Source organism: Setaria viridis, chromosome 4 (genome assembly GCF_005286985.2).
Source record: "Setaria viridis chromosome 4, Setaria_viridis_v4.0, whole genome shotgun sequence".
In the NCBI taxonomy this organism is placed as follows: domain Eukaryota; kingdom Viridiplantae; phylum Streptophyta; class Magnoliopsida; order Poales; family Poaceae; genus Setaria; species Setaria viridis.
In genome coordinates, this window is record NC_048266.2 from 38,334,182 (window position 1) to 38,358,356 (window position 24,175).

Genomic DNA, 24,175 nt, shown 5'->3' on the forward strand with positions numbered 1-24,175 from the left:
GAATCCCCAAACAAGAAAACACAATGGAATCCTGCTATACAACTATATCGCCGTATTACCGACTAAAAAAAATCAGGAAAGGCTCTAATCGTTTCCGTTTTGGATACTGGATTATTTTTCGTTTTCGTACTTTCGGTTACCGATGTGCCCGTGCGTGCCAACCCAAGACGACCCGTGTGCCCGTGCGTGCCACATCGCGGTATCCGGTATGGCCCGCCGACTCTGCCGTCTCCCTCGCCTCTTTCCCCTCGTCTCCCCCGCATCCGCCGCCGCCGCCGCCCCGAAACTCCACCACCTCCCCCCCTTCGCCGTAAACCCTAGCCCCGCGCCCCCCTCCTCCTCCGCGTCGCCGTCTCCCGCGTTCCCCCCGCTCTCTCGCCTCTTCTCCTCCTCCGCGGGTATTCCTCTCGCCCCTCCTCTCGTTTCGCCCATGCCCTCACCTCCTTCTCGCGCGTCTCTCGTGGATTGACGGCCTTTTCCGGTTGGCTCTCGCAGGCGGTTCCAGCTCCAGCATGGTGGTCGTGGGCTCAGCGGACTCCTTCGCCAGCATCCTCTCCAAGGTTCAAGGTACGCCGCCGATTTCCGCCTGGCCCCTGTCCGAACCCTGCTAGATGCCTAGTCCTTGGCATGTTTTGTGCTGAATTGGGTCCCCCTGTGATGACTGTGTTCTCATATTACGCCTGTGATGGCTGTGGATTCTGCAGATGAGAAGCTGCCGGCTGTGTTCTACTACACGGCAGTGTGGTGCGGACCGTGTAAGTGCTGACTTGCCCTGATCCCTTTGTTGCCAATGCCAAATATGGGGCTTAACTGATCGGGTGTTACAATTTTTTTTTTGTGTGTGGTTGTGCTGCATCGCAGGTAGGGCAATCGCGCCTTTCATATCAAAGCTGAGCGGCCAGTATCCGAGCATACCGGTGTATAAAGTTGACATTGATATGGTATGTGTGCAAATTCAGTTTTTCTGCAACACTGATGTGCTAGAAACTGCCTGTTTAAGTACACACTGATTTGGTTTATATGGGTAAATCGGTCAGGAATATGAATACCCTTGGTCACAGTTTGCTGCTTCATCTTGAACTGTTGCATTGTTGAATATCCAGGGGCCAAGCCAATGTATATTCACCCTGGTGCCCTGGAACCATTGCCCAAGGTTTTCTACTGTTATTAGTACCCATGTTTCACCATGCACAACCCTTGCTGTAGAATGTGCACCAGGTCTGCCTACTAGTAGCCAAGCCAGCCCAGGCATGCAACCCAACCAAAAACTTGGTCAATGGCCCAGCACGCCTGTTGCAGCAGGCGATGTGCCCTCAACAGCCCTTTGCACGCTTTGAAATGACTCCTGATCCACCCCACTGGCCTCCTCGCCTTCTCTCTGCCCACAGGGCACAGTCATCATGGCAGCTCTTGCTCTTCGTTGATCCCCTCCTGTCTCTTCCTCCATTTGGTTTTGTCTTTGGCCAAGATTACTTTGACTTGATGTTACAGCACGCCTGCACTTCCTTTTACGTTCTCGGTAGCCAATAAATCTCAGTATGAATCATGTTGACTAAAATCAGGTAGAAGTTTTTTATTAAAAAATCCTTTGCCAGTTTGGCTTTCCACAGTTGTGAACTTCTTCAAAGGTTATAGTAGGCCAAGATGTTCATATGAGCAAAGATGGTTAGATGCATGCACTATGTTGTACAACTTGTCCACTTCTGTCAAATTGTAGGAACAGTGCAGATTCCAAATTGCACTAAATCTTCAACTACTTCAACATATAGAAAGTTGTGTTTGGTTTTGTATATGCTGTAGTTTTTATCGCTATGATTTTCAGTGGATTGAATTTAAGGTGATCTGAAATTCTGAAGTAGTGATCATCAAATCAGCCTCTCTAATGTGCCACATTATGATTCCAGCCTTTGTTTGCCAATTCAATTTTTCTTACCTTCACTAATATTGATAATTTTTTTATATTACTACTTGCGTGTTTTCGTATGTCTGAATGCCATTTATTTGCACGTATAGCAGTAATATATGAGGAGCTGAAAATTGATCTGTGATAGTTGTATATGTAAAGCGTATCTGTGTATCAGGCTAGTGCAGTGTTTAGTAGTAGTGCACCACTGTCGTGTCCGCTCTAGCTTCATCCCTCGCACAATGGCGTGCTTATTGCTTTTGCAAATATAATTTGTTGCTGATGCTTTCTTCTTTGCTGTCTTTGCAGGAAGGACTTGGAAGCAAGCTTGGTGATCTCAAAGTATACTCGGTGGTAAGTTTTGGTTCATCGAACTATGATCAGCATGCACTTTTTGCCAGAATATTTGTGTATCTTTAGTCCTCAATCTAAATCCATGTTGCAACTGTTTGATTCTCGCTATGCCATTTTGTACTTTTCCACAGCCTACGTTCCATTTCTATCATAAAGGGCAAAAGACTAATGAAATTGTGGGTGCTGACGCCAAGAAGCTCGAAGTGGCTATGGAGAGTCTCCACAAGTAAGTTTTTTTTATTCCATATCCTCATTTTTCTTGAACAATCTCATGTGCTGTTAACATTGAAGCAAAAACCTGGACAACTAAATTGTGTTTTGTAGCTGCAAACAAATAAAACTCCTAGCTGTACTCCACATCTTAAGACTGCGATCAACAATTATACAACAACTATACGCTTGTGCCAAGCTCTTACAACTATACGCTTGTGCACAGCTCTTACCCGTTTCCCTTTTTGCAATGCTCTCGAAACCAATCCCTTTTGTAATCCTTTCGAAACCATTTTCCTTTTCCGATGCTCCTGAAATTGAAATCATATATTGGTTTTGCAGGCAACAGTAGCTCCAGAAAAGAGCCTTGCGCCAGGGGACACTGTGTCCTACATCTACCTATCATGAGGAAGCATTGCTCACTTTTGGCTTCGTATTTTCTTATGTTTTAGGGTGTTAAGCTAGCGCTTCATGCGAAGGCTTGGATTGGTACTGAAATGTAATAGAAATAAAAAGTCCTCAATTTGTGCTCGTTCTATGGGCTTTTCTTCACTATATCTATACTTTTGCAGATCTCCGTATTACTACAACGATGCATCAATCAACGGCCGGTGACTAATTTCGTGTCTTATTTTCAAATGTGGTGTAGCGTTTTTACCCCTTAATCTTAATGAATGATTAAGGTTGTGTTGGGTTTCGAGACAATACGATATATGACGGTTCCGTACCTATCGTGGGATGGGATCATCAAATTTCAAGTTTGTGGGATGGGATAGTCCAATTTCGAGTTGTTTGAAAAGGACGGGTCTATCCTAGTTCTTTATTTACTCTGTGAGGGATGGGATCGTCCAATTTTAATTGGTCAAGGACAATGGCTTGTGAGGATGAGATTAATAAGATTAATGGCAGTTTTAACACAGTTAGACACAACAATCATGACCCCACATGTCAGAAGGGGTGTTTGGGAGGTATGGGCTAAATTTTAGCCCTGTCACATCGGATGTTTGACACTAATTAGAAGTATTAAATATAGACTAATTACAAAACTAATTACACAACCATATGCTAAATCGCGAGATGAATCTATTAAGACTAATTAGTTCATGATTTGACAATGTGGTGCTACAGTAACCATTCGCTAATGATGAATTAATTAGACTTAATAGATTCGTCTCGCGATTTAACCTAGGGTTCTGCTATTAGTTTTATAATTAGCTCATGTTTAATTTTCCTAATTAGCATCCGAATATCGGATGTGATTAGACTAAACTTAGTCCCTGCTATCCAAACACCCCCTCTGTCTATTTTCTAATTATTTTGCGGAGTCTCATCTTCTCCACCGACCACCTGCCCCCACCCTGCTCCCCCATCCTCTTCCCCCATGTTGTTGCCCCATCTTCACTTTCCAGTCCCCTTCCATCCCTAGCTCGCTCGAAGATGCGGACCGCGGAGCAGCTCGCCGAGCACCCCCCGCCGAGCCCGACACAACCGCCGCGCACTCGCCCCGCTTGCCGTGGTCGTCTCGTCCTCTCGTCTCCAGCAGTCTCCGCCTACCAATCCCCCACAGAACGTGTGCTATCAGAGTCTGAATCTGCTACGGGAAGGAAGGGTGCGCAAAAGGTAGATTTTTAGCCCCACAAATAGTTTCCCTCCCCAGCTCCCTAATCATGTGTGATACACTCCAAAGGCAACGATGAAACGTCTCCGCATCGCGACGGCCGGCGGCTCCGGCTGGTCCACCCTCCCAGGCGATCTCCTCGAGCAGATCTCCAGCCGCCTGTCCACCGACGCCGACCGCCTCCACGTCCGCCAAGTCTGCGCCCACTGGCGAGCCTGCACCTCGCCCCTGGCCGCGCTCCGCCCCTGGATCGTGGCCCGCGCCGGCACGTTGCCCACGTCCGGCCACCCGGCTTACTCCGCCTGGCTCCCCCGCCGCCTCCGCCAGCAGCGGATGGTGGGGGTGCGCGCCGCGCCGGCCGGGCTCCCCCACTGCCGCGGTGCGTCTCGTGGCTGGCTCGCGCTGGTCGACGACATCCGGTCGCCCACGCGGCTCGTTCTGTGGGATCCCGTCTCCGGCTCCGAGGTCCCGCTCCCGTGCCTGAGCCGAGTCACCCAAGTATTCCTCTCCGGCGACCCGCTCGGCTCGCCGGATTGGATAGCGGTCGCGAGTCAACGCCTCACTCTCAGCCAATACGGCACCAAGTCGTTCTTCTGGCGGCCTGGGGACGCCGCCTGGAGCTCCCTGTTCGAGCAACCCACCGCCGGGGTCGTCAGCGTCGTGTTCCACGGCGGGAGAATGTTCTACATGGACTTGAGGCAACTCATCGCCGCTTACGACCTCAACCTCGGCGCCCCGAACCGCCATCCCGCGAGTGCCGGGATGAGTTCATTCGGTCCCAAGGTGAACAAGCTCTGCAGGTGCGAGCGCTTGGTCCACCTCGTTCGCGAGGTGCTCATGGTGAGCTGCGACGGTGAGCTGCTGCTCGTGGTTCTGCGCGGTGCGACCGGCTCCCGGGGGGGTCGCCAACCTCCTTCCTCTCCTTCGCGGGTCTCGTCGGCGTGCTCGTCCTTTGCTGAGGTCTACAAGCTGGATTGGACTCCGAAGGGGACGCCGAAGATCGGCGAGCGGGTGACGGACCTCGGCGAGTACTCGCTCTTCTTGGGACTCAGCGAAAGCTTTGCCCTTTCTGCCAAGGAGTTCCCCGCTGTCAGGAGAAACCACATCTACTGTGTGGTGCGCCGTTGGATTTACTATCAGAATCCTGAACATAAGCTGTCAGATTGGGCGTTCGTGTTCGATCTGGGATCAGACACTTTGAAAGGAATTCCGTACCCTGAAGAGCTCAGGGACGACGGGGCCAAGTGGTGGCCGTATTCCTGGTTATGCCTCAGAAGCCCGCTAACGAAGAAGCAGCAAAACTGAGCGCTGCAGCTTCTATTTGGAAATACAGTGCTATACTGTTAGGTAAATTTATTATGGTAAGGAATTTCCTTTGGAAATTCCGAGTCACTGTTTAGAACATAGTTCCTTATGACCCATTCCCATTGTCTAGTGCCCTCTCATAATGTATGTATGAATATTTGCTTTGCTCCTGGAATAACCCTCTTCTAGTGTATTGTTTCTAATTTCATAACTCTTCTGCTTGTTTTCATATCTGAACCACGTCTATATACAATCTGCAGAAAAACACTACTAGTACTAGTTGGCGTGCTAAAAAAACTTCTAATTTATTTTGTAAACAAGACATCTATCCCCTTGTTTGTGTTTATTTTACTTCCAGATCCTTATCTAGGGATAGGTCTGCTTTTCAATTTGAACATTTGCCCACCTTTCTCCTTAATTCCTTGCTCGAGATCCAAATCTGGTCTCTGACAAAAGTGTGTCTGCATTATCATGGAGTTACCAGAAGGCAGGACACTTGGGTTTGTGTTGTTTCATATCTGATTAACCTTTTGCACTGACGATATAATACCTGTAATGAAAGAAGTTATTATAGAAGTTCAAGGTGCTGAGAAATGATATTCAGCATATCCAAAGACAGTTTAAAGATGGAGTAAAACAAGTATGTATCGTAATGATACACCAATGAGAAAACTGAGCACTGCATCTTCTATTTGGAAATACAATGCTATACTGTTAGGTACCGTTTGGATGTAGATATTCAACTTTGGAATTAGGAATTGGTATTACACCTTATGCAAATCTGTATCAGTATGACTTACCAGAGGCACTGGAGGTCCAATACGGAGGGCTTTTAAACAGAAAAGTGGTGTAAGTGTTTTCAACTTTTTATTCATTAAATGAATAAGAAGGGAAAAAATGTTGCTATACTTCACAAGGTATATACGGTTTTGAACATTGTTTTCTAAGTAGTGCTGGAACTTGACTGTTTTTGGAGCTTTCATCTGTAATACATAGAACAGTTTTGAAACTAGCATGGTATGTCATGCATGTTGCACATGTTTTCATCTGCTACAAAATTTTTTAGTGGTAAGCTTCTGTACGTTGGTAGACAAGTTTAAGAATGGAAGTCCTTATGGCCTCTGGACTGCGGTCCTAGTCGAGAAAGCTACTTCATTGGATAAATGTTGTCTTTGGGTATAAAATGTGCCCTCCATCCATTATTGAATCTGTTATAGTAGGTGATCAAATGTAATATCCGCACATTAACATACTGAATCATGCAGGAAAGCATTTGCGGACTATGCTGATTTCTGCTTCAAGACATTTTGTGACAGAGTCAAGAACTGGATGACATTTAACGAGCCAAGGGTCGTCGCTGCCCTAGGATATGATATGATGATGGTAGATTCGCACCTGGAATGTGCGCAAAGTGCAAGGAGGGAAACTCCGCTACCGAGCCTTACATTGTTGCTCATCACCTGATTCTTTCACATGCTGCTGCTGTACAGAGATACCGGCACAAGTACCAGATAAGTACCAGATAAAGAGTTCTAAGCAGTCTGACCTAGTACCTAACTAAGTTATACAGGTTAAACAAAATAATACGTATGTCAATATAAAGGAATTGTAAAAGTCAACAGCACAAGGTTTCTAAACTGTTCATGGTGATCTGTACTCTTTTTTATGGTTGATTTGATGATTACTGAGTGGTAAATATTATAGAGACATAAAAGAGTAGTATTCAGAACTGTTTCTAGATTTTCTGTTCACACAAAGTTGCCTTTCAGCCTACACAAAAGGGAGGGATTGGAATTCTCCTGGATTTTGTCTTGTATGAGTCTCTTACAAATTCGACAGCTGACCAAGCTGCGGCTCAAAGATCAAGAGATTTCCATGTAGGATGGTAATTTTACTTCAACTTTGTTTATGTTAGCGAAATTTCTGCACTGACTGGATTTGATTTAGATTATGTTATTGTTATTTGACGCTGCTCTATTGCTTCCTGAGCATTGCTGTCCCTGGGACCAAATTGTTGCTCAAAACTTTTTCCGAGCGCAACAAAATGCTTCTCATATTTGAGACAAAGGGAGTATATTTAGACCAAAGTTGTAATTTCTTGTGTGCTTCCATCCGAAATATTGAGTTTCCACGGGAAATTAAAGTTCGCATGCTCATTTTGTTTCAACTCATCCTCATTTTTCATTGATCTTGTTCGCATGCTAAAAAAACTTCTAATTTATGTTGTAAATAAGGCATTTATCCCCTTGTTTGTGTTTATTTTACTTCCAGATCCTTATCTAGTGATAGGTCTGCTTTTCAATCTGTACTTGAAGCTATTCTTTTCCTTAGCAACTCTAATTTTCATTGTCGAAGCCTTCATAAGGACTTGTGCAGTGGTGTGAAGCTCAAAATCTTCTAGCCGATCCCTAATAGAGGATTTCAAATCCTTAAGCGTAAGATGGGCTAAATCACTATCCGAAAATGACAGTTGAAGCATCGGTCTTTAGTTTTTGAACCGTCTTATATAATCAATGACAGATTCTTCCTTGCCTTGCCTAACCGATGTTAAATTTGTCAGTTTTAATTGGAAAATTTCAGTATAAAAATGATCATGAAATTTTTGCTCTAATTGTTCCCATGAATCAATAGAGCCGGGAGCTAAGGATGAATACCAAGCGAAAACGGTTTCAGTTAATGACAAAGAGAATAGACGAACACGCAAAGCATTATAATAACACGCTCCGCCTAGGTGAGCCAGATATTGTCTAATATGCTCCCAAGTAGTCCGGTTATCTTCGCCACTGAATTTAACGAAATCGGGCATGCGCCAACTATGGCGGAACCGCCCAACTTAAACGAGTTCCGCCACAACTTAAACGGGCTTATGTGTGCCTGATTGCTGTCAGAACAACAATTACCCAAAACGCACTTAAAACAGTGTAAGTTCGAACAACCATTACCCAAAACGCACTTAAAACAGTGTAAGTCCGGTAGTCCGTCAAGGGTTCTGTTCACAGAAATCTTTGAAAATCTCCACGGAGTGTTCCATAGCCATACATCAGGATCGCTTCCACGATGGGATAGCATCAATAAACATTATATTTTTACATACATACCAGAGGTACGATTTATTACAAACCAGAGGTTGAAAGAAACTTAACAGTGCAAGTTAAACCATTTCTAAGGGTTTAAAATTTAACCAGTCCGAGGCAAAGAATTAAACATTTAGGTCTTATCATGTGGTATCATGAGACTCATAAGATACCCTAGTTCTTCGGAGCTTCCTCCTCGGTGGGTCCCTGCTAGCTTCCTGAAAAACAGTAACAAGGATCCCCTGAAAAACAGTAACAAGGATCCCCAACAAGTCATGATCCGACTAACTAATATAGATAGATTCTCTTTTACTGAATGATAGCTGTTTGGTGTACTGGCTGACTCACATTTTGCGAAAAAGCTTACCATATGTGGAACCTTAGTTTTGTTATTTTATTTTAGTTTGGTTTTTACCTAACCCGTCTAGATGAATAAAATATTTTGAGCACTCAATGGGACTAAGTCATACAGCATATTAATTCCAGGAAAAACATTATATTCAACGTGATTACACTACGATGCTTAACAATGATCAAAGTGCATTCATAACCGAGAATTGCGACGATCCGGACCGATTTACATCCTACAGGAGATACCCGACCACCAGCCATGTACAACTGTACGAGTTGTACACAACAACCTTTCGATTAGTCATACTCAAAGATTGGGAATATGACTACCCAAACCCAGGGACGCACCCCCACATGGGACCCTACGTCTAGCCTAGTCTCCATATGAGTTTCAGGCTACGCCCCTACCATTCTCCAGCACGTCAAGCACAGGTACGAAATATTCCCAATCAGAGCCAACTAACCTACCGGGCTTTGCTGGTCCCATACCCAGTAAGAAATCAGGTAAAATCACTTGATCAATGGTTAAGACAACGAACGGTCCTTAACCACATTAACTTAGTAGACAGAACTACCATCTTTAGCTTCTGTCCGCATTTCCAAAATCTCAGGCCATTTCCTTGATTAACATGTATGACCATCTTAGCCTTAGTGTTGAGTAACCAAAGTTACTCATAGGTATCTAAGCATTGCAAAGCATAGGATAGTTACTTATTAGTTGAACAGGTGGCAAAGATGTCCTTAATAACAAGGTTGGATTGTGCATAAAAGCAAGTTTTCAATCAACTCCTAGACCTAATGCACATATAAAGAAATAACCATTAATTGGACTCATGAATAGTAATTTCCGAAAGTAGATGAGTTTAAATGCACCGGAGCTTGCCTGGGATCAACAAATGTTAGTCCTTCGGAAAACCCTTTTAGTAAAAGAAGCACTTCAACATTTCTCGAACTCTTGACAATCTTCAGATGAATTCCACAAATTCCACCTCAGGAGCTTTGACGTCCGCAACCAAAGCATCCTCCCGATTCTGACAATGTTTCGTTAGCATAAAATTGTGGAAATACCAAGCAAATTGAAGTGCCTTAATTCAGTTCAGATAGCCTCCAGCCTATTATTAACATAACAGCCTGCTGATCAGCATGTTGCCTATGTCAACATATGCTGAACTTCCACCGTATTCATCTTAACTTGAGTAATGATATCTTGTTTTCCATTCATTTCATAACCATCGTGAGGTCTCCTTTCTTCTTCACAGCCTACTCAGGTTTCCAACGGGCCAGTAACATGAGACAAAATAAATATAACATTCTGGTTGACACTGCCTCGCTGCAAAACAATAGTACGACCTGCAATTTTTGTTATCCTCTTTTCAGTCATCTCATTTGTAAAGGATAATCCTTCTCGCGATCCCTGAGTCTTGCATAGATTTTCAATGAATGGACTGTATGTATAGGTATCCGGTGAACAACCTGCTGAGATCATCTTTTCAAAAAAACGTCTGTGCAGCATCGACTTTACCAGCCTTGCATAACCCATCCATCAGTGTATTGAAAAGTCACAGAATTTAGTCTTATGCCTTTATCTTCTAGGCCATCAAAAGAAGAGCAAGCTTCATCGATTTTCCCATCTTTACACAAAGCATCAATTAGCGCATTGCAAGTATACTGATCAGCAGCTAAACCATCTCCTTCATCATTTTCTCAGCCTCATCAACCATCCGCTCCCTACACCATAAATCGACCAGTGCTGCATAAGCACGAGTGCTTGGCCTCCATCCCAGCTCCTTCATCTTCTGCAGCATACAGAGCCCCTCCTTCCCTCTTCTAGCATCACACAACCCCTTCACCAAGGCCACGTATGTGTGCATGTATGGCCGCTTCATCTCCCTGAACAACTCCAGTGCCTCATCAATCCTCCCTGTCTCACATAGTCCTTCAACCAGTGCAGCATAAGAGACAACATCTTGCGGGAACCCTCTGAGCGGCATTTTATCGAACAGGTTGTGGACGGGGTGGAAGGCAAAGAAGAGGGGAAAAATGGGAGCTGCTGCTCTATCTTGCTTCGTAGAAAGGAAATAGATAGGAGCTCAGCATGGTGGTGTGCGTAGCTGGTGGTGCTTGTTCGTGCGAAGCAGGAAATGGAGAAAGGGGGCGGCGTGCTTGAGCTACTGGAGAGAGAGGGATAGAGCAAGGTTGCTCCTTGCAGCTTGCTTGTTTGCTCGGTGGGGAGAAGAACAGAACAAGGAGGTGAGGGGTGCGGCGGCGACGGGCGCGTAGACGCAGTGGAGGCCAGGAGCAGGGCGAGCATGGGCGGCCAGGCGCTAGTGAAGGTGGTGCGTGTGGGGCGGCGAGCCAAGGCGCGCAGGCCAGCGGATCGAGTGGACCGGAGGCCAGGCGCTGCTCTGTTGCTCTGCTGTTTGCTGCGCTGCTTTGCTTCCTGCGCCGGAGGAAAAAGGAGACAGGGATGGCTCAAGCTTGCGCTGGAAGGAGAGGGCAGAGAGAGCAGGTGCTGCGGCGCAAGAAAGAGAAATCAGAGGAAGCTGGCGCTAGCTATGTTCTTGCAGTGGGGAAAAAGACAGAAAGCGACGGCAGCTCGGTCTTTAAAAACCGGAGGAGGCGGTTGCAAAGGATCAGGTCAAGCGCAACACGACACGTGAGGAGCTGCGTGGCATCAGGCGACCCAAGGCGGTGGCGCCGGCAACAGGCAGGCAGGCAGCTGCGTGGCAGCACTGCTGTGCCATCCGTCCCTCCCCTGCCTTTTCTTTCTTCTTTCCCTTACAGCCGAAAAGTTTAGATTGAAATAGCGACTAAAATTCAATTCAAACATCCAAAACTCCCTTTATCAAAGTTGGAGGAAATCCAAAGTTCTATCTTTCATAGATTTGCACTTTTGGCTGAATCTCACCCCTTCCTCGTGAAAAATGTCTCTGAACTTTTCTGGACATTGAACTTCAACTTAACTGAATTTTCTCCTTTTGAACCTTACTGTCAGAAACTTCAACAGCCAATTACAACAAAAATCCAAACTGATCTTTCAAAAATACCTTTATAAAAGTTGTAGGAAATTTTCTGAATTTCAATTCATCTTACTACACCTCCTTCAGATTCCCAACCAATCGAGGGGAATTTCCTTCTGAACCTGACTGCTACTTTTCCCTTTTTAACAGCTAAGCCTTTAACAGATTATCTTCAGGTCGATTTTCGTGGCTAAAATTCAACAGAGGCTTGCTCAGAGCCCTTAAACAAAGTTGTAGGAAATATTTGTGACTATCTTTGATACATTTGGAGTTTCTGCTGATTTTGACTCTAAGGGTTCGAAATTTGCTTCCAAAACCAACTGTTACTGTTCATTCCTCCAGTATTGACAGAACTGTCAATTTTTCTGAGCTGAAGGTTCAGATTGTGTTTACTCCATTTTTTTCACTTAAACTCTCAAAACTTCCTTTATAGAAGTTGTAGAGAACCTATTTCTCTACATTTCTCTTATTCATCTCAAAAGCCAAATCTCTCTTTTTCCCTTCCAAAGTTGGTCCTGAAGCTGGCTGCTAATTCTTACTTTTTTACTGAATTGAAATTGCTGGCTTCAATCTCGACAGAACAGTACCAAAATCCTCCATTTAACTTTGAATTCCCATTTAACACTTTCAAATGCCATTTGTTTCATGCCAAATTTGGAGATCATGCTAAGCTTGATATGAAAGTTCCATTTTGCCCATAAAACTAAAGGCTCATATAGCATTTCTCCAAAATCTCTTGAATCAAAGTTCATTCCATTAAGTACTGTTTTTCAAAGGCATTTATGCCTATATCCAGTTAGTGAATAGTAACATCCTCCATTTCTAATTTTTGGACAATTTAAAGTCCATTTGCTTCTCAAATGGTCTCTTTGAGTTCCAAATGTCCATAAGGTCCAAATTCATGCATTTGTCAACTTTTTCTGAATTTGAAGCTCTTATTTGGCATTTTTGGCTAAAATTTGACCAACAGTTGACTTTGGCCATAAAAGCTCATTAACCCCCAAATCTTTGTCATATCCTGTTCTTGGCCCTTCTTGAGTGTTTCTAACACCCCGGGTGCTCTGCCATTCAGTTCTCGGCAGATAGCTCGATAGTAACTTGTTCCCTCTTTGAGTTCTAATTCGGGAATTTAAATTCATGTTTCTTGGGCCAAGAACTTCCGGAATGGTTAACCATAGATTAAAGATTCCATTTCTCAAGTTGTCGCCCAACTCTTGGTTGTGGGAGTCCTTTGAAGTTTTAAATCTTGTATTTGAATCTTTGGTCAAATTTGACCTAAATTTGACTTTGGTCCATAATACCTCCGTTGCATCCAAATTCATCATTAACCTCTAAATTACCTTTTTTAGGCTTTTAATAACACTGGGTGTTACACCAACCGATAGGGTAGGGAACATAGTCAAAATCAGCTTGGTACGACTTTTAATATAATTTCGAACTTCCAGTATCTATGTCGTATTTACTCTGCATCAAAGCTAACACCTCCTCTCTAAATTTTCTAATTTCGTGAAGGGAGGGCAACTTTGAGTGCTCTCGGGCTGATGGGTTCACAGTACTTGCATGGGGTGGGTTGCCGTTCTGAATGCAGTGTAAATTAGAAAACACGTCATTTGAAACCCCTCTAGATGCAACAACGCTGTTGGGGATTGGAGGTGACGTGTATGCTATTGTGCTAAATGAGGATGGGTTAATCCCAAGCTCACCAACACGATCAGACGCGACCGAGCTGGGCACAACAGCGATCGGCACTGGCATTTAGGGGATGATGGTCAGCTGGCCGGCCTGAAAGGCCTGACCGGTCTGACCGGTCACCTGGACCGGTCTGACCACTCCAGTCGTGCTCGACTGTTGTGGCTGGGTTCGAGGCGGCATTTGCCATGAATAGAAGTTCAACGGCATGCTGTATGCAGGGTTTTCAGGGATGGCTCCCATATTTGCTGATGAACTAGTTTGTGCAGCCTAACGCGAGTCAACTTGCAAAAAATCAATTTTATTATAAGAAACGGATTTATTTCCTACAAGTTGATCTATCCGAGCTATTAATGTATTAGTGATCCTATTTTGATCAGCAAGACTCTTACGGAGTTCATCATTAACAGCGGCTTGGTCGGCGGGGAGATTACTTACATTGCGTACTTCTTTGACCATGCTATCTCTCATCTTGATTGCGGGCAACTCGAAGTCGTGCATTCTCGTCGTCTTGCCCTTACGATCTTTCTTGACGCCCGTGAGATACTGCATCTTGACGTATTACTGGAGCATCGCAAGATTCCGCTCCTCCTCCTCACTGAGATCCTCCACGGAGGCCGTGATGATGTTGTCCTTGTCGAGGTCTGTAGTAGATCCCATCTTGCTAGGGTTTTCCAGAACGGGTATAAAACCAGATCTTATCCTAGCGGAGTCATCAAAATGTGTTGACGCCTTTTCTGGTCAACACACGAGTGCGCTAGCTCGCGCGTGTGTTAATCAATTACCTCGTCGGCGCCTCTGCACCAGGCCGGTCAGACCGGTAAGGCAGGCCGGTCAGACCGGTCCTTGCAGGGACGTTGCGAAAACCTAAGAACATTGCCTCGGGAGGGACCCCGTCGGAGATGGCGTGCCTAGGGTTGCTCTGAGATCGGTCAGGGCACTCAGAACCTCCTCAAACGCCGTCGAGATGAAAGAGGAAAGCAAGGGGTTGGAAAAGCTAGGGTTTGAGATAAAAGGGTAAAAAGATTTGTTTGTCGATTGGGTGTTAGCCCTCAATCGGCCAGGGACCTCTATATTTATAGGGTGGGAGATCTTTTCCCGCAAGGAAATCCCATTTCAACTTCAATTCGACCAGGACTCCTAACTTTACCTCGAACTCGGGCTGACCGGTCTGACCAGTTGGGGCAACCGGTCAGACCGCCTGGCTCGTACTAGACCAGCTATAGCGGCCAAACCGGTCAGACCGCTAAGAGGGACCGGTCTAACCGGCTGATTCAGCCTGGTCGGCATTGCTGCCACTTTTGGGCTCCAACAATAATCGCCGCCGGCCATGCCCTAGCATCCTGCTCTTGCAGTTCACACAGGTGTTCTGTGACATCTGGCTCTAGAGCCCATACACACTTCGACATGTTGCGTTCCAGGAAGAGTGCTTCCACGAGTCCGTCGATCCACATATGGCACATAAACCATTTGTCGCCATGTTTATGTGGTGCAAGACATAGGCCGATGGGAGGGAATGCCACGCTAATCTCCAGAGGAACACTCTGACCTTGGAGGGAATTTTGACCTGCCAGAGATCAGTCCATTCTTTCTTCTTAGCCCTGAAGTTGGATTGGCCAGGTCTGCCTTCCAGCCATGCCGAGGTCGACACCAACATAGGATATGCGGATCTGACTGAGAAAATTCCACTCTTCTCGTAATGCCATGCCCAAAAGTCATCTTGGCTCCCCTAGTGCTCAGCGCTATATTACTTATCACCTCCACATCCATTGGGGCAAAAAATAACTGGAGCTTTTCATGGTCCCAATTGTCCGAGGTATAGTCAATGAGTTCACTGACGAGTTGCGGAGGGTTCGCTTGGGAGTTCATCACGGGTCGGAGGAGTCTGTTTCTCGGCAGCCAGTTCATACTCCAAACACTCGTAGTCTCCCCTTACCGATCCGTCGAATGAGGCCTTGTTTCATAACCTCCTTCCCCTGTACAATCGCTCGCTAGACACGAGATGGAGTTTGTCCCACACCAGCCTCCAAAAAAAATCTCCATTTGGATAATATACAACCTTTAGGATACGGCTACTGAGAGAGTACTCGCCGCCACGCTAGCCAGTCTAGAAGAGCCAGATTGAAGAACTCAATATCTCGAAATTCTAAGTCTCCCATATACTTTGGCTTTGTCATTTCATCCCATACAACCCAGCAGGTTCTCTCTTACCGTTTTTGCTGCCCCACCAGAAGCTTCAGAGCACTCCATTGATGTGTTCACATAGCCCTCGTGGCGGCTTATAACAGGACATAGAACAAGCCAGAACAGCTTGAGCAACAGCTTTGATCAGAACCTCTTTTCTACATACCGACAGTGATTGCTCCATCCAACCCTGGACCCTCTTTCGTACTTTATCCTTTAGATACTTGAAAACACTATTTACTGAAATCCCAACATTTGAAGGCATATGCTTAGGTATTTCTCGCTTAAAGACTCATTATGGACATTCAGCATATCCTTGGTTTCACCCCTTGTGCTCATCAACACTCCTTTAGAAACATGAATAGAAGACTTGTCCATACTGATCTGTTGTCCTGAGGCCTGACAATAAGCTTGTAACACATTATTGACTTCCTCTGCACTCTCTCTATTTTCCATGATATTCAGCTCTCTATTTTCCTTGATATTCAGTAGGCTGTCATCCGCGAAGACTAAGTGACTAACCACCAGAGCTGAGGCGTCACCATGATCTCCTGAAGACTTGATGACTGAATCTTAGTTTTTAACAGGCACGAAAGGCCCTGTGTAACACCTTCAGTGTTAGCATGGTAATTAAGGACTAATTATCTACGTAATCATGGTCATTAGCATAATTTTGTATGCATTTTGGTGTGATTAATTTCTGCGATTATCAGTGCACAAATGATGTGGTTTTACATTTTAAAATGAGATTAAAGAAGGTTTAAGCTAATTAAGAATTTAATATAACAAATAGGGCAAAATGAGAAAAATATAATATTTATACCCAATTATAGTGAAAAATGTCAAACAAACCAATTGATAACAAACATGTTTGAAGGTGGACACAAGTCAAATATTTCATTTGAACTCGTGAGGATGAAAAACCTTAGTGTCGGCTAATTCAATTTTGCTATGTTTGATCGATCTTTAAAAATTATTTTTCCAAAAAAACTGACTTTTGACCAACATGAAAGTTGCAGCATGGAGTATGTATTTTCATCTATGTGAGTGGTGGTTGTATGAAAACTTTGTTTAAATGCTCAAAAATTTGGTCAAACCTCGGTTTGGGTCTTCACCTGAAAATTTCTAAGTCCTGAAACCAAATTCAAACATGCACCGAGGCTATTTGATTTTCTCAAAAATTTTCATAAGAACTGTCAAAACTCTCTTTATAGAACTTATTGTCCTATGGTGGAAACTGACATGCAGAACAAGTTTGATATGTTTCAACAGCATTTTGGCTTTCAAATGCTTGTTCAAATTTGGCCTAAAACATATTTGAACCTCTGAAAATTGGATGAAAAATAGAGTTTATTCAAAGTTCAAACCTTAAGAACTTGCAAACCATTGAGGCTTAGAACTTTCACCTTTATGGAAAGTTGGAGGTAATGATATGTTCTACAACTTTGATAGAGAGCTTGAGTGTGGATTATGCGCATGAAGTACGAGTTTTGGGCGTTCGAAAACAGCTAGTCGAGCATGTGTTTGGACGAGGGCCACAACGCGCAGTTTGGTCGTGGCCTACCATGGCCAGGCTTCGCGCGCCACGCGGCCGCCCGCGTCCAGCTCTCGCCCACGCTCGCCAACCAGCGGCCGGATCGGCCTGCAGCGCCGCGCCTCGCCTCTCCCTTCGCTCGGCGCTCTGCGCCTTTAAACGCAAGCACCGGCATCCTCCTCTCTTCCTCCCTCCCTTCGCCATTTTCTCCACCGAGCCAAGCTGCTCCGCCGGCCAAATCCACCCTTCTCTGGCCACCGCAGTCCAATAGCGCGCGCCCGTAGCTGGACCACCATCCCAGCTCCCTCCTCGACCTGTCACCGCCGCTCGCCATCCATCCCACCGCCGGGGATTTCGATTTCCCCGTCCGCCATCTCCAAGTCACAAGTTCCTCCGCCTGCGAAATCGGCTCTACTCCCGCCACCTCATTCCAATCCCCCACCTCCGAAGCTTCGGTACCTCCCCAACCTCGTCCTCAAGAGACACAAAGCACCGCCCGGGATCGACCTCGTCAGAAATCGGTCTCTCCCCGACCGCCTGTGCGCCACCGCCCGCCATTGCCGCGCCTCCCGTGGACAGCCCGCCTCGGGCCACCTCCACGCCAACAACCCACATGAATGGAACACCGGTGAGCTCCTGATGCTGCCCTCGCTATCTCGCCTTTGTAGCTAGGTTGCCGCGCTCGATTCTGCGCCTGCCGCCGGGCGTGCGTTGACGCTGGTCGCTGAGGGACCTAGGGCTAGGTTTTCAGGGAGACGAGTAGGGGAGAAGGCGTGATAGAGCTTAGACCTGTTTGGATCTTAGAATTGAATTCTATTCTAATAATTATAATTTAGACACAAATTAATTTTGTACATAGAATATATTTGTATATTATTGTTGTTATATGGGAGAGATACTTATATGCTGCACATCTCTGCTATAGAGAAGCGAGCCGAAGAGTGTGCTATAAGTTGCACATTAGAAACATAGCATAAGGATCTATAGAATCAATTTTCATCTTTCACCCCATGAATTTAAAATAATCTTATATTTAAACTTTGAAAAGTTGTGGAATGCCACATTTCAGGATAAATAGCCTACTCCATTAAATAGATTCCAATTCCTTCAAAATGAAGGGATCCAAACGGGGCCTTAGGGAAAGTGTTGGGTTAGTCTTTGGAGAGGAAGAATGCAAGAACCGTCCAATTTGAACTCGAATTAAGTGAATTGACGGTCATGCCAATAGGATGAGAGCTAACACTTACTCATCTTGCGACGTTGTAAGTGACAACTCACACCTAGAGATGCAAGACTTGTGTGGTTCAACATAACAAGAGACATTTGTCTAGTAGTCCTGGTAGATGTTTCACAACATGCCCAAGATCGAGTAACACCAACCGTAGAAATTTCACATCACTACATGAACCATATTGAGCAATTTTAAGCATTAAACAAGTTTTATAATTAAGATTATAAGTTCATAACATAAATGGGGTCGAATATGAAATTTAAACAAATGAGCTCCAAAATACAAGTTTTAGACTCATGACAACAAAACATGAGATTAAATATTAAGGTTCAAGTTTCCCAACATCTAACTCATGAAAAGAGCCTATCTACGTAGCGGATACAATAGATAAACGCAAAAGGAATGATGGTGTCGTTGCCCAAGAACACCACCGAAGTAAAAATGACCGCTCTAGTCACTCATCACCCACCCTCGGATCGTGGGGTAAATGTGACAAAAACAGCCTCTGGTTCACCTGCAACTTAGTGAGTAGCAACATGAGTTTTTACTTAGTGAGTAGCAACATGAGTAAAAAAGGTACTCATAAGACTTACGCAAATATATATAACAAGAAGCATGCATAAGGATGAACAAGGAGTAAAACAAGAAGCGGCACAGGGATGAACAAGGAGTAAGGTTTAAAGGTTAAGTAAATTTTGCGAAAGCCTAGCTCATCCTATCCTTCATTTTTGACCATAAGCATGCAAATATCACCCTATGGACAGCTAGCAAATTTTATTGATCTTGCCCAAAATCCACTTCAAAATTTAGTTAAAACAATTACATCAACATGGTAACATAGAGTATTTTCATGTGAACAAGTAACATAAGCATCTGATAACTCTATGATGAATTCATTGGACTTGAGCTTGCTCATAACCGAGAACGTGACAATTCAAATTGATTTATCCTTGCAAGGGTGTACTGTTTACCCAACGACTCGAGGATCTTGTGGCTCGCACACCTGACCAATGGTGCAAAGGGGTACTCATGCCAACCCTTTCCAAACCGCCCCGAACGATGAGTGTAACACCTCTAGCTTGTGTAGAGGACGACCTAGATCCATTGGGACACCCTAGGCTCCTCTACATAGTTCGAGGACTATACATCTAGGGTCGAGCCTCATAGAGCGAGACAAATAAGGTATTAGGCCTATCCATCCCATTCGAGGATATGTGGTAGCGCAAAAAAGATGCTCAAACCAACATCAACAACGGACGGTCCTTAATCGACTCAAGCGGTTTATGTCACCGAGACTCCATTCTCGTGACCCTACGCACCGCTCAAATCTCATATCCAATTAACCATGTTCATATACTCAACAACATTAGAGAACCAAACTAGTATCGGTGTTGATTAGCCTATAACCATTCCCTTACCAAAGTGACCATTCTATGTCTAAGCATGGCTAAGAAATTAACAAGATTAATTTAACATTACCCATACTACTCGAGCAACAAGGAAAATAGTATAAAATAAGGGAAGCAATAATAACAAGGATATAGGTTCTATGATGCAATAGATAACCCACATGCAACCCATAGAGATACATAGTAACAATTTCACTTTGAAAAGTAGGGTTGTTCCTCAGGTTCGACCTCAACCTCTACCTCAGCCTCGGCTTTGGGCTCAATGGTCATGTTCTTCGGCAAGTTGCTCTCTAAAATGAATGAAATGCATGAATGTATTAGAGATGATGCTATGAGTGCAAATGCTCATGAAATGCATGGAGAATAATAGAAACAACAATGAACGAATTCTTAACAGAACAATCTAGTAAAAAATAGTAGACAACCATATACAAGGATAATAAGAGAGATTATGCTAATCGATAAGCCACTAACAAGTACGAGGTTGCAAGATTAGAATCATTGGCTGAGCAAAAATTATAAGATAAATTGCACTGACATAAAGCAACAATACAAAACCATGAGAGTTCGATTCACATCAAAATCAATTTTCAATAATGGGATATAAATTAGGCAAGATAAACTACTATTAAGCACATTAAATCATAAAAGACATGTAAATCATCCAAAAAAACATGAATACAATTTTTCATGGATTCTATATAGAAAACATAGACCTAATAGAAGTGGTTTCAATATTTTATCAGTTTTCTGCTATTTATTATGCAAATAACAAGATTAAGATAACAAACAAGAAATAGATCTAAAACAGTTTGAAAACTATATATTCCACTTATACAAGTTGTAGATCTGGAGCATACATGATAAATAGGAGCTAAAAAAATTGGTTTCACAATTTTTTGAGCATCACATGATTTATAAAGCATTTAACATGTCTAGGACATAATAAATCATAGAGCAAACTATGCAACAGTAGCTTGCACATACTCAATTTTGAAATAAACTAGATATCAACAGGAATCTAACAAAACAAGTCCCTGGATCTTATCCATAACCTCCCTCTCATTCTCTCTTCTCCTTCCCATGGAACACACATGCACACACAGGCATGGGCCAGTGTCGCATGGACGGGCGTGGCCTTGGCTTGACCGGGGACAAGGAACGACGAGGCACGACTGAGGGAGCAGCGGGGCCGCACCCTGAGGCCACGGGGCTCACCAGTAGGAGGAGGTCGGCAATGAGGAGGGGGTGTGGCAGGGAACAGCGGACAGCGGTGGAGGGTCGGACGGACGCCACCAGGAGGGCCTGCATGGTGAAGGGGAGAGGCGAGTAAGCGACAAAACGGATGCACGGCGTCACGAGGAAGCTCCAGCTGTGAGGAATCGAACTAAGACTAATCGACGGCGGCAAATAGGGTTAAGGATGGCGGGGAGCTTGGAGGTGGTGGTGGCGGCAATGGTAGGAGATGATCTAGGGTTTGAGGAGAGCCGACGCTCGGGCTTATAAAGGCGAGAGGGAGCAAGCGCAGCGATGGGATTTCGCAGTTGCTCAGCCACGGTGGCCAGTCCGGCAACGACATGCTGGCAGGCGCCACCGGCACTGCCCAACGGGCGCGCGAGTAGGCAGGGGAGAGGTGGAAGGAGGCATTGACGAGTGGGCTCGACGTATTTCAAATCGTTCAACTTCCCAACTTCAAACAAACCAACTACAGGTGCCCAAAAATCCTCCAAAAATGCTCATTTGAAAGATCAAATCACAAAGAAGACAATGGAACTTGAATCACCTCTAGAGCTGCTCAGGTTTGCACACAGTTGACAAAGGAAAACAGCTGAAACTGAAACTTCACTAAATTGTTAACACAAGCAAACATCACTTAAAAATTCAGTAAAAATACTGTAAATTCATAACAATGCATGTAGTATTTAAATAAAATAATAGGAGATACAGTTGTATAGCAGAAATTTGAGGTGCTTCACAAAGTTGAATTTCATAAGATAAACAATAATTCATGAACTTAATGGAATGCTTATGCATTGATGCTTCATTATGCACAAATGATGCTCATGTTAACTTGTTAAACTTGTTTTACAACTTTGGGTTGTGACAAAGAAGAGGCTTACGCGCTGCCAGACCCGCGTCGCGGCCGCTCGCCGTGGGTGCGTGGGCGAGCCCGAGGAGGAAGGAATCGAGGGTGGTTTGCGGGAGAAAAAGAAGTACAGGGGGTTTTCTATAAAATTTTAGGACTTAAGTGCGAGCTAGGATTTGTTCCACGGACTTAAGAGCGACTATGAGGGCAGTTTTGTGAAGAGAAGTGTAGATGCGTTAGAAAAGAAACTTTCCAGGGACCTTAGTGTAAAGCTAGTTTAGTTGTTTTTCATTTAAATGGTTATGAACTTTGGAAATATGTATTAAATCATTGAAAAAAAGATACAAATGCAAGATAAAATTTGTTACTTTTCCTATAATAGGTTATACCTAGTAAAAATGTTATTTAGCACCCAATGTATATTTTTGTTACTAAATAAAATGCATGTTATTAAATCACTATTATTTTAAAGAAATATTATTGTTCCCTAAAATTCCTGATAAATTTACAGTAGTATAGCCTTGGCTTGAAAACTAATCTGTGAAAGTTGTAAACACATATTGAGGACAGAAAATTAGTTATGATTTATTTTCCAAGTCTACAGGTTCAAAATAATAGATTTTTAATAATTTTTCCAGTAGGGAAATAATGTCGAAACTTCTGCAGTAGCATGTTGATATGTTCCGTTAGCTTCCATAAAAGTTTCGGGTCCAGAAAACATGAGTTGGGTAAGGTTATGACATTGATTGAAAATAAACCTCCGCCTGCATCGATTAAGGCCTAGATCGTTGTGGCACATTGATCGGGGATTGAACATTACTAACCACATGCCAGGAGTAGGAGGTAGTCAAAACTGCTAAACCTAGTACCTTTGGGTGCGCCAATAAATTGAGTTTGATATCATACCTTTGATCGAGTACATGAATCCATGACTATTCCTGGGAGGTACTCGTGGATTCTTGAAACTCATGGCTGACTAGTACTTAAGGAGCTGCAGAGCAGTTCAAATGATGGCGTTCTCGTAGGGAACCGTTGCCATGTGCGGCTTGACGGAGGGGCATATGTCATGTGTTTATGTTTACCTTGTAAGGGATAAAATCGGATTGATTCGCCGTGACTTGTGGATATGAGAACCTTAATCTCTCGTAGTAAGAAGTGAAATATGTGGATGAAGAGGTGAAATACAATAATGATTATTATTTGTTGCTTATCTAATTAATTGTTTTCTACACTGAATTGTTGTGATTATGCAAACCTATAAAATAACTTCTCTCATTTAAAATTTGGCTAAAATACTGAAAGTAAGGATCCACTCTTAGTTGCTCTTTGGCAAAACAAACCCGGCAGCCAAAAAGCCTTGCATGCTAGGAGTCTAGCTGTAAAACTTACTGAGTATTAATGTACTGGTGGTGTTGTCGTGATGGCACATCGGTAGGCTGGATGTGTTGTCCCCTGCTCATCGCCGTTGCTAGTTGTTTGTCTAGCTTAGCTTTGTTTTGGTTCGAGTTTCTTTCTGATGTGCTTTTAAAAGCTCTGTATCATTCTTGTATTGGAACTTATTTTGTAAAAGCTAAGTGTTGTATTTTTAATTTTTTAAACTCCATGATGTTTGTATATCTGCACTTATCATTGCGTGAGACTCGTGGTGTATTGTTTCAATCGAGATATTCAGTGGTTGAATAGGGATTTACTTGACAGACTATCAAATTATGTCATTTTAAGTGCATATTGACCGAATTAATCATTAAGAGAATGATTAGTGCACTTAAGTCGGTTTAATTTAGGTTGTTTAGCCACACCCTCTACTGCCAAAAGAAATGAATAGGGAGAGATAGGATCTCCTTGACGGATACCTCTCGACGGTAAAAATTCTCAAGGCACTCACTATTAAAAAGAACCAAGAAAGATACGGAGGAGACCAACCTCATCACCATCTCGACCTACTGCCGGTGGAACCCCAGCTCTGTCAAGATAGCACGTAGGTGATCCTGGACCGTTGCTGCCACATTATTTCTTCCCCGTGGTTTAGCTTAATGATCCGGTCCGTGACTTTTATCTCCTCATGCGAAGGGGGGCCCGTTCGCGATGGGTCTGCTCCAATTCTTCCTGAAGTTTTTCCAGCTCTAAGCATACATGCTCAAAAGTAGTCCTTCCCCAGTTGTTGGCGTTTTATGCCCAAAGGCATGATGGTCTTTTACTTGATGATG

At 44.0% G+C, this 24,175-nt stretch overlaps 2 protein-coding genes across 4 annotated transcripts; both read left to right on the forward strand.

Annotated features, from left to right (window-relative positions):
* The first annotated feature begins 193 nt into the window (after positions 1–193).
* Positions 194–3,022, forward strand: LOC117851267 (thioredoxin O, mitochondrial). Its single transcript, XM_034733052.2, has 7 exons — positions 194–398; positions 496–567; positions 705–755; positions 862–941; positions 2,213–2,257; positions 2,389–2,483; positions 2,810–3,022. The coding sequence occupies exons 1-7, from the start codon at positions 209–211 to the stop codon at positions 2,817–2,819; spliced, it is 543 nt and encodes a 180-aa protein (XP_034588943.1). The 5' UTR covers positions 194–208; the 3' UTR covers positions 2,820–3,022.
* Positions 3,023–3,619: 597 nt separating this feature from the next.
* LOC117852665 (uncharacterized) lies at positions 3,620–7,557 on the forward strand. Of its 3 annotated transcripts, none has more exons than XR_011898095.1 (3): positions 3,620–4,087; positions 4,155–5,446; positions 6,656–7,557. XR_011898095.1 is itself a non-coding variant. In XM_034734856.2 (3 exons), the coding sequence occupies exons 1-2, from the start codon at positions 3,905–3,907 to the stop codon at positions 5,388–5,390; spliced, it is 1,419 nt and encodes a 472-aa protein (XP_034590747.1). In that variant the 5' UTR covers positions 3,620–3,904; the 3' UTR covers positions 5,391–5,432; positions 6,656–7,557. The 3 variants fall into 3 exon arrangements, 2 of the variants coding, with proteins under 2 accessions (XP_034590747.1, XP_072149446.1); XM_034734856.2 differs by having other exon boundaries at positions 4,155–5,432; XM_072293345.1 differs by having other exon boundaries at positions 3,622–4,087; positions 4,155–7,124.
* The last annotated feature ends 16,618 nt before the right edge of the window (positions 7,558–24,175 follow it).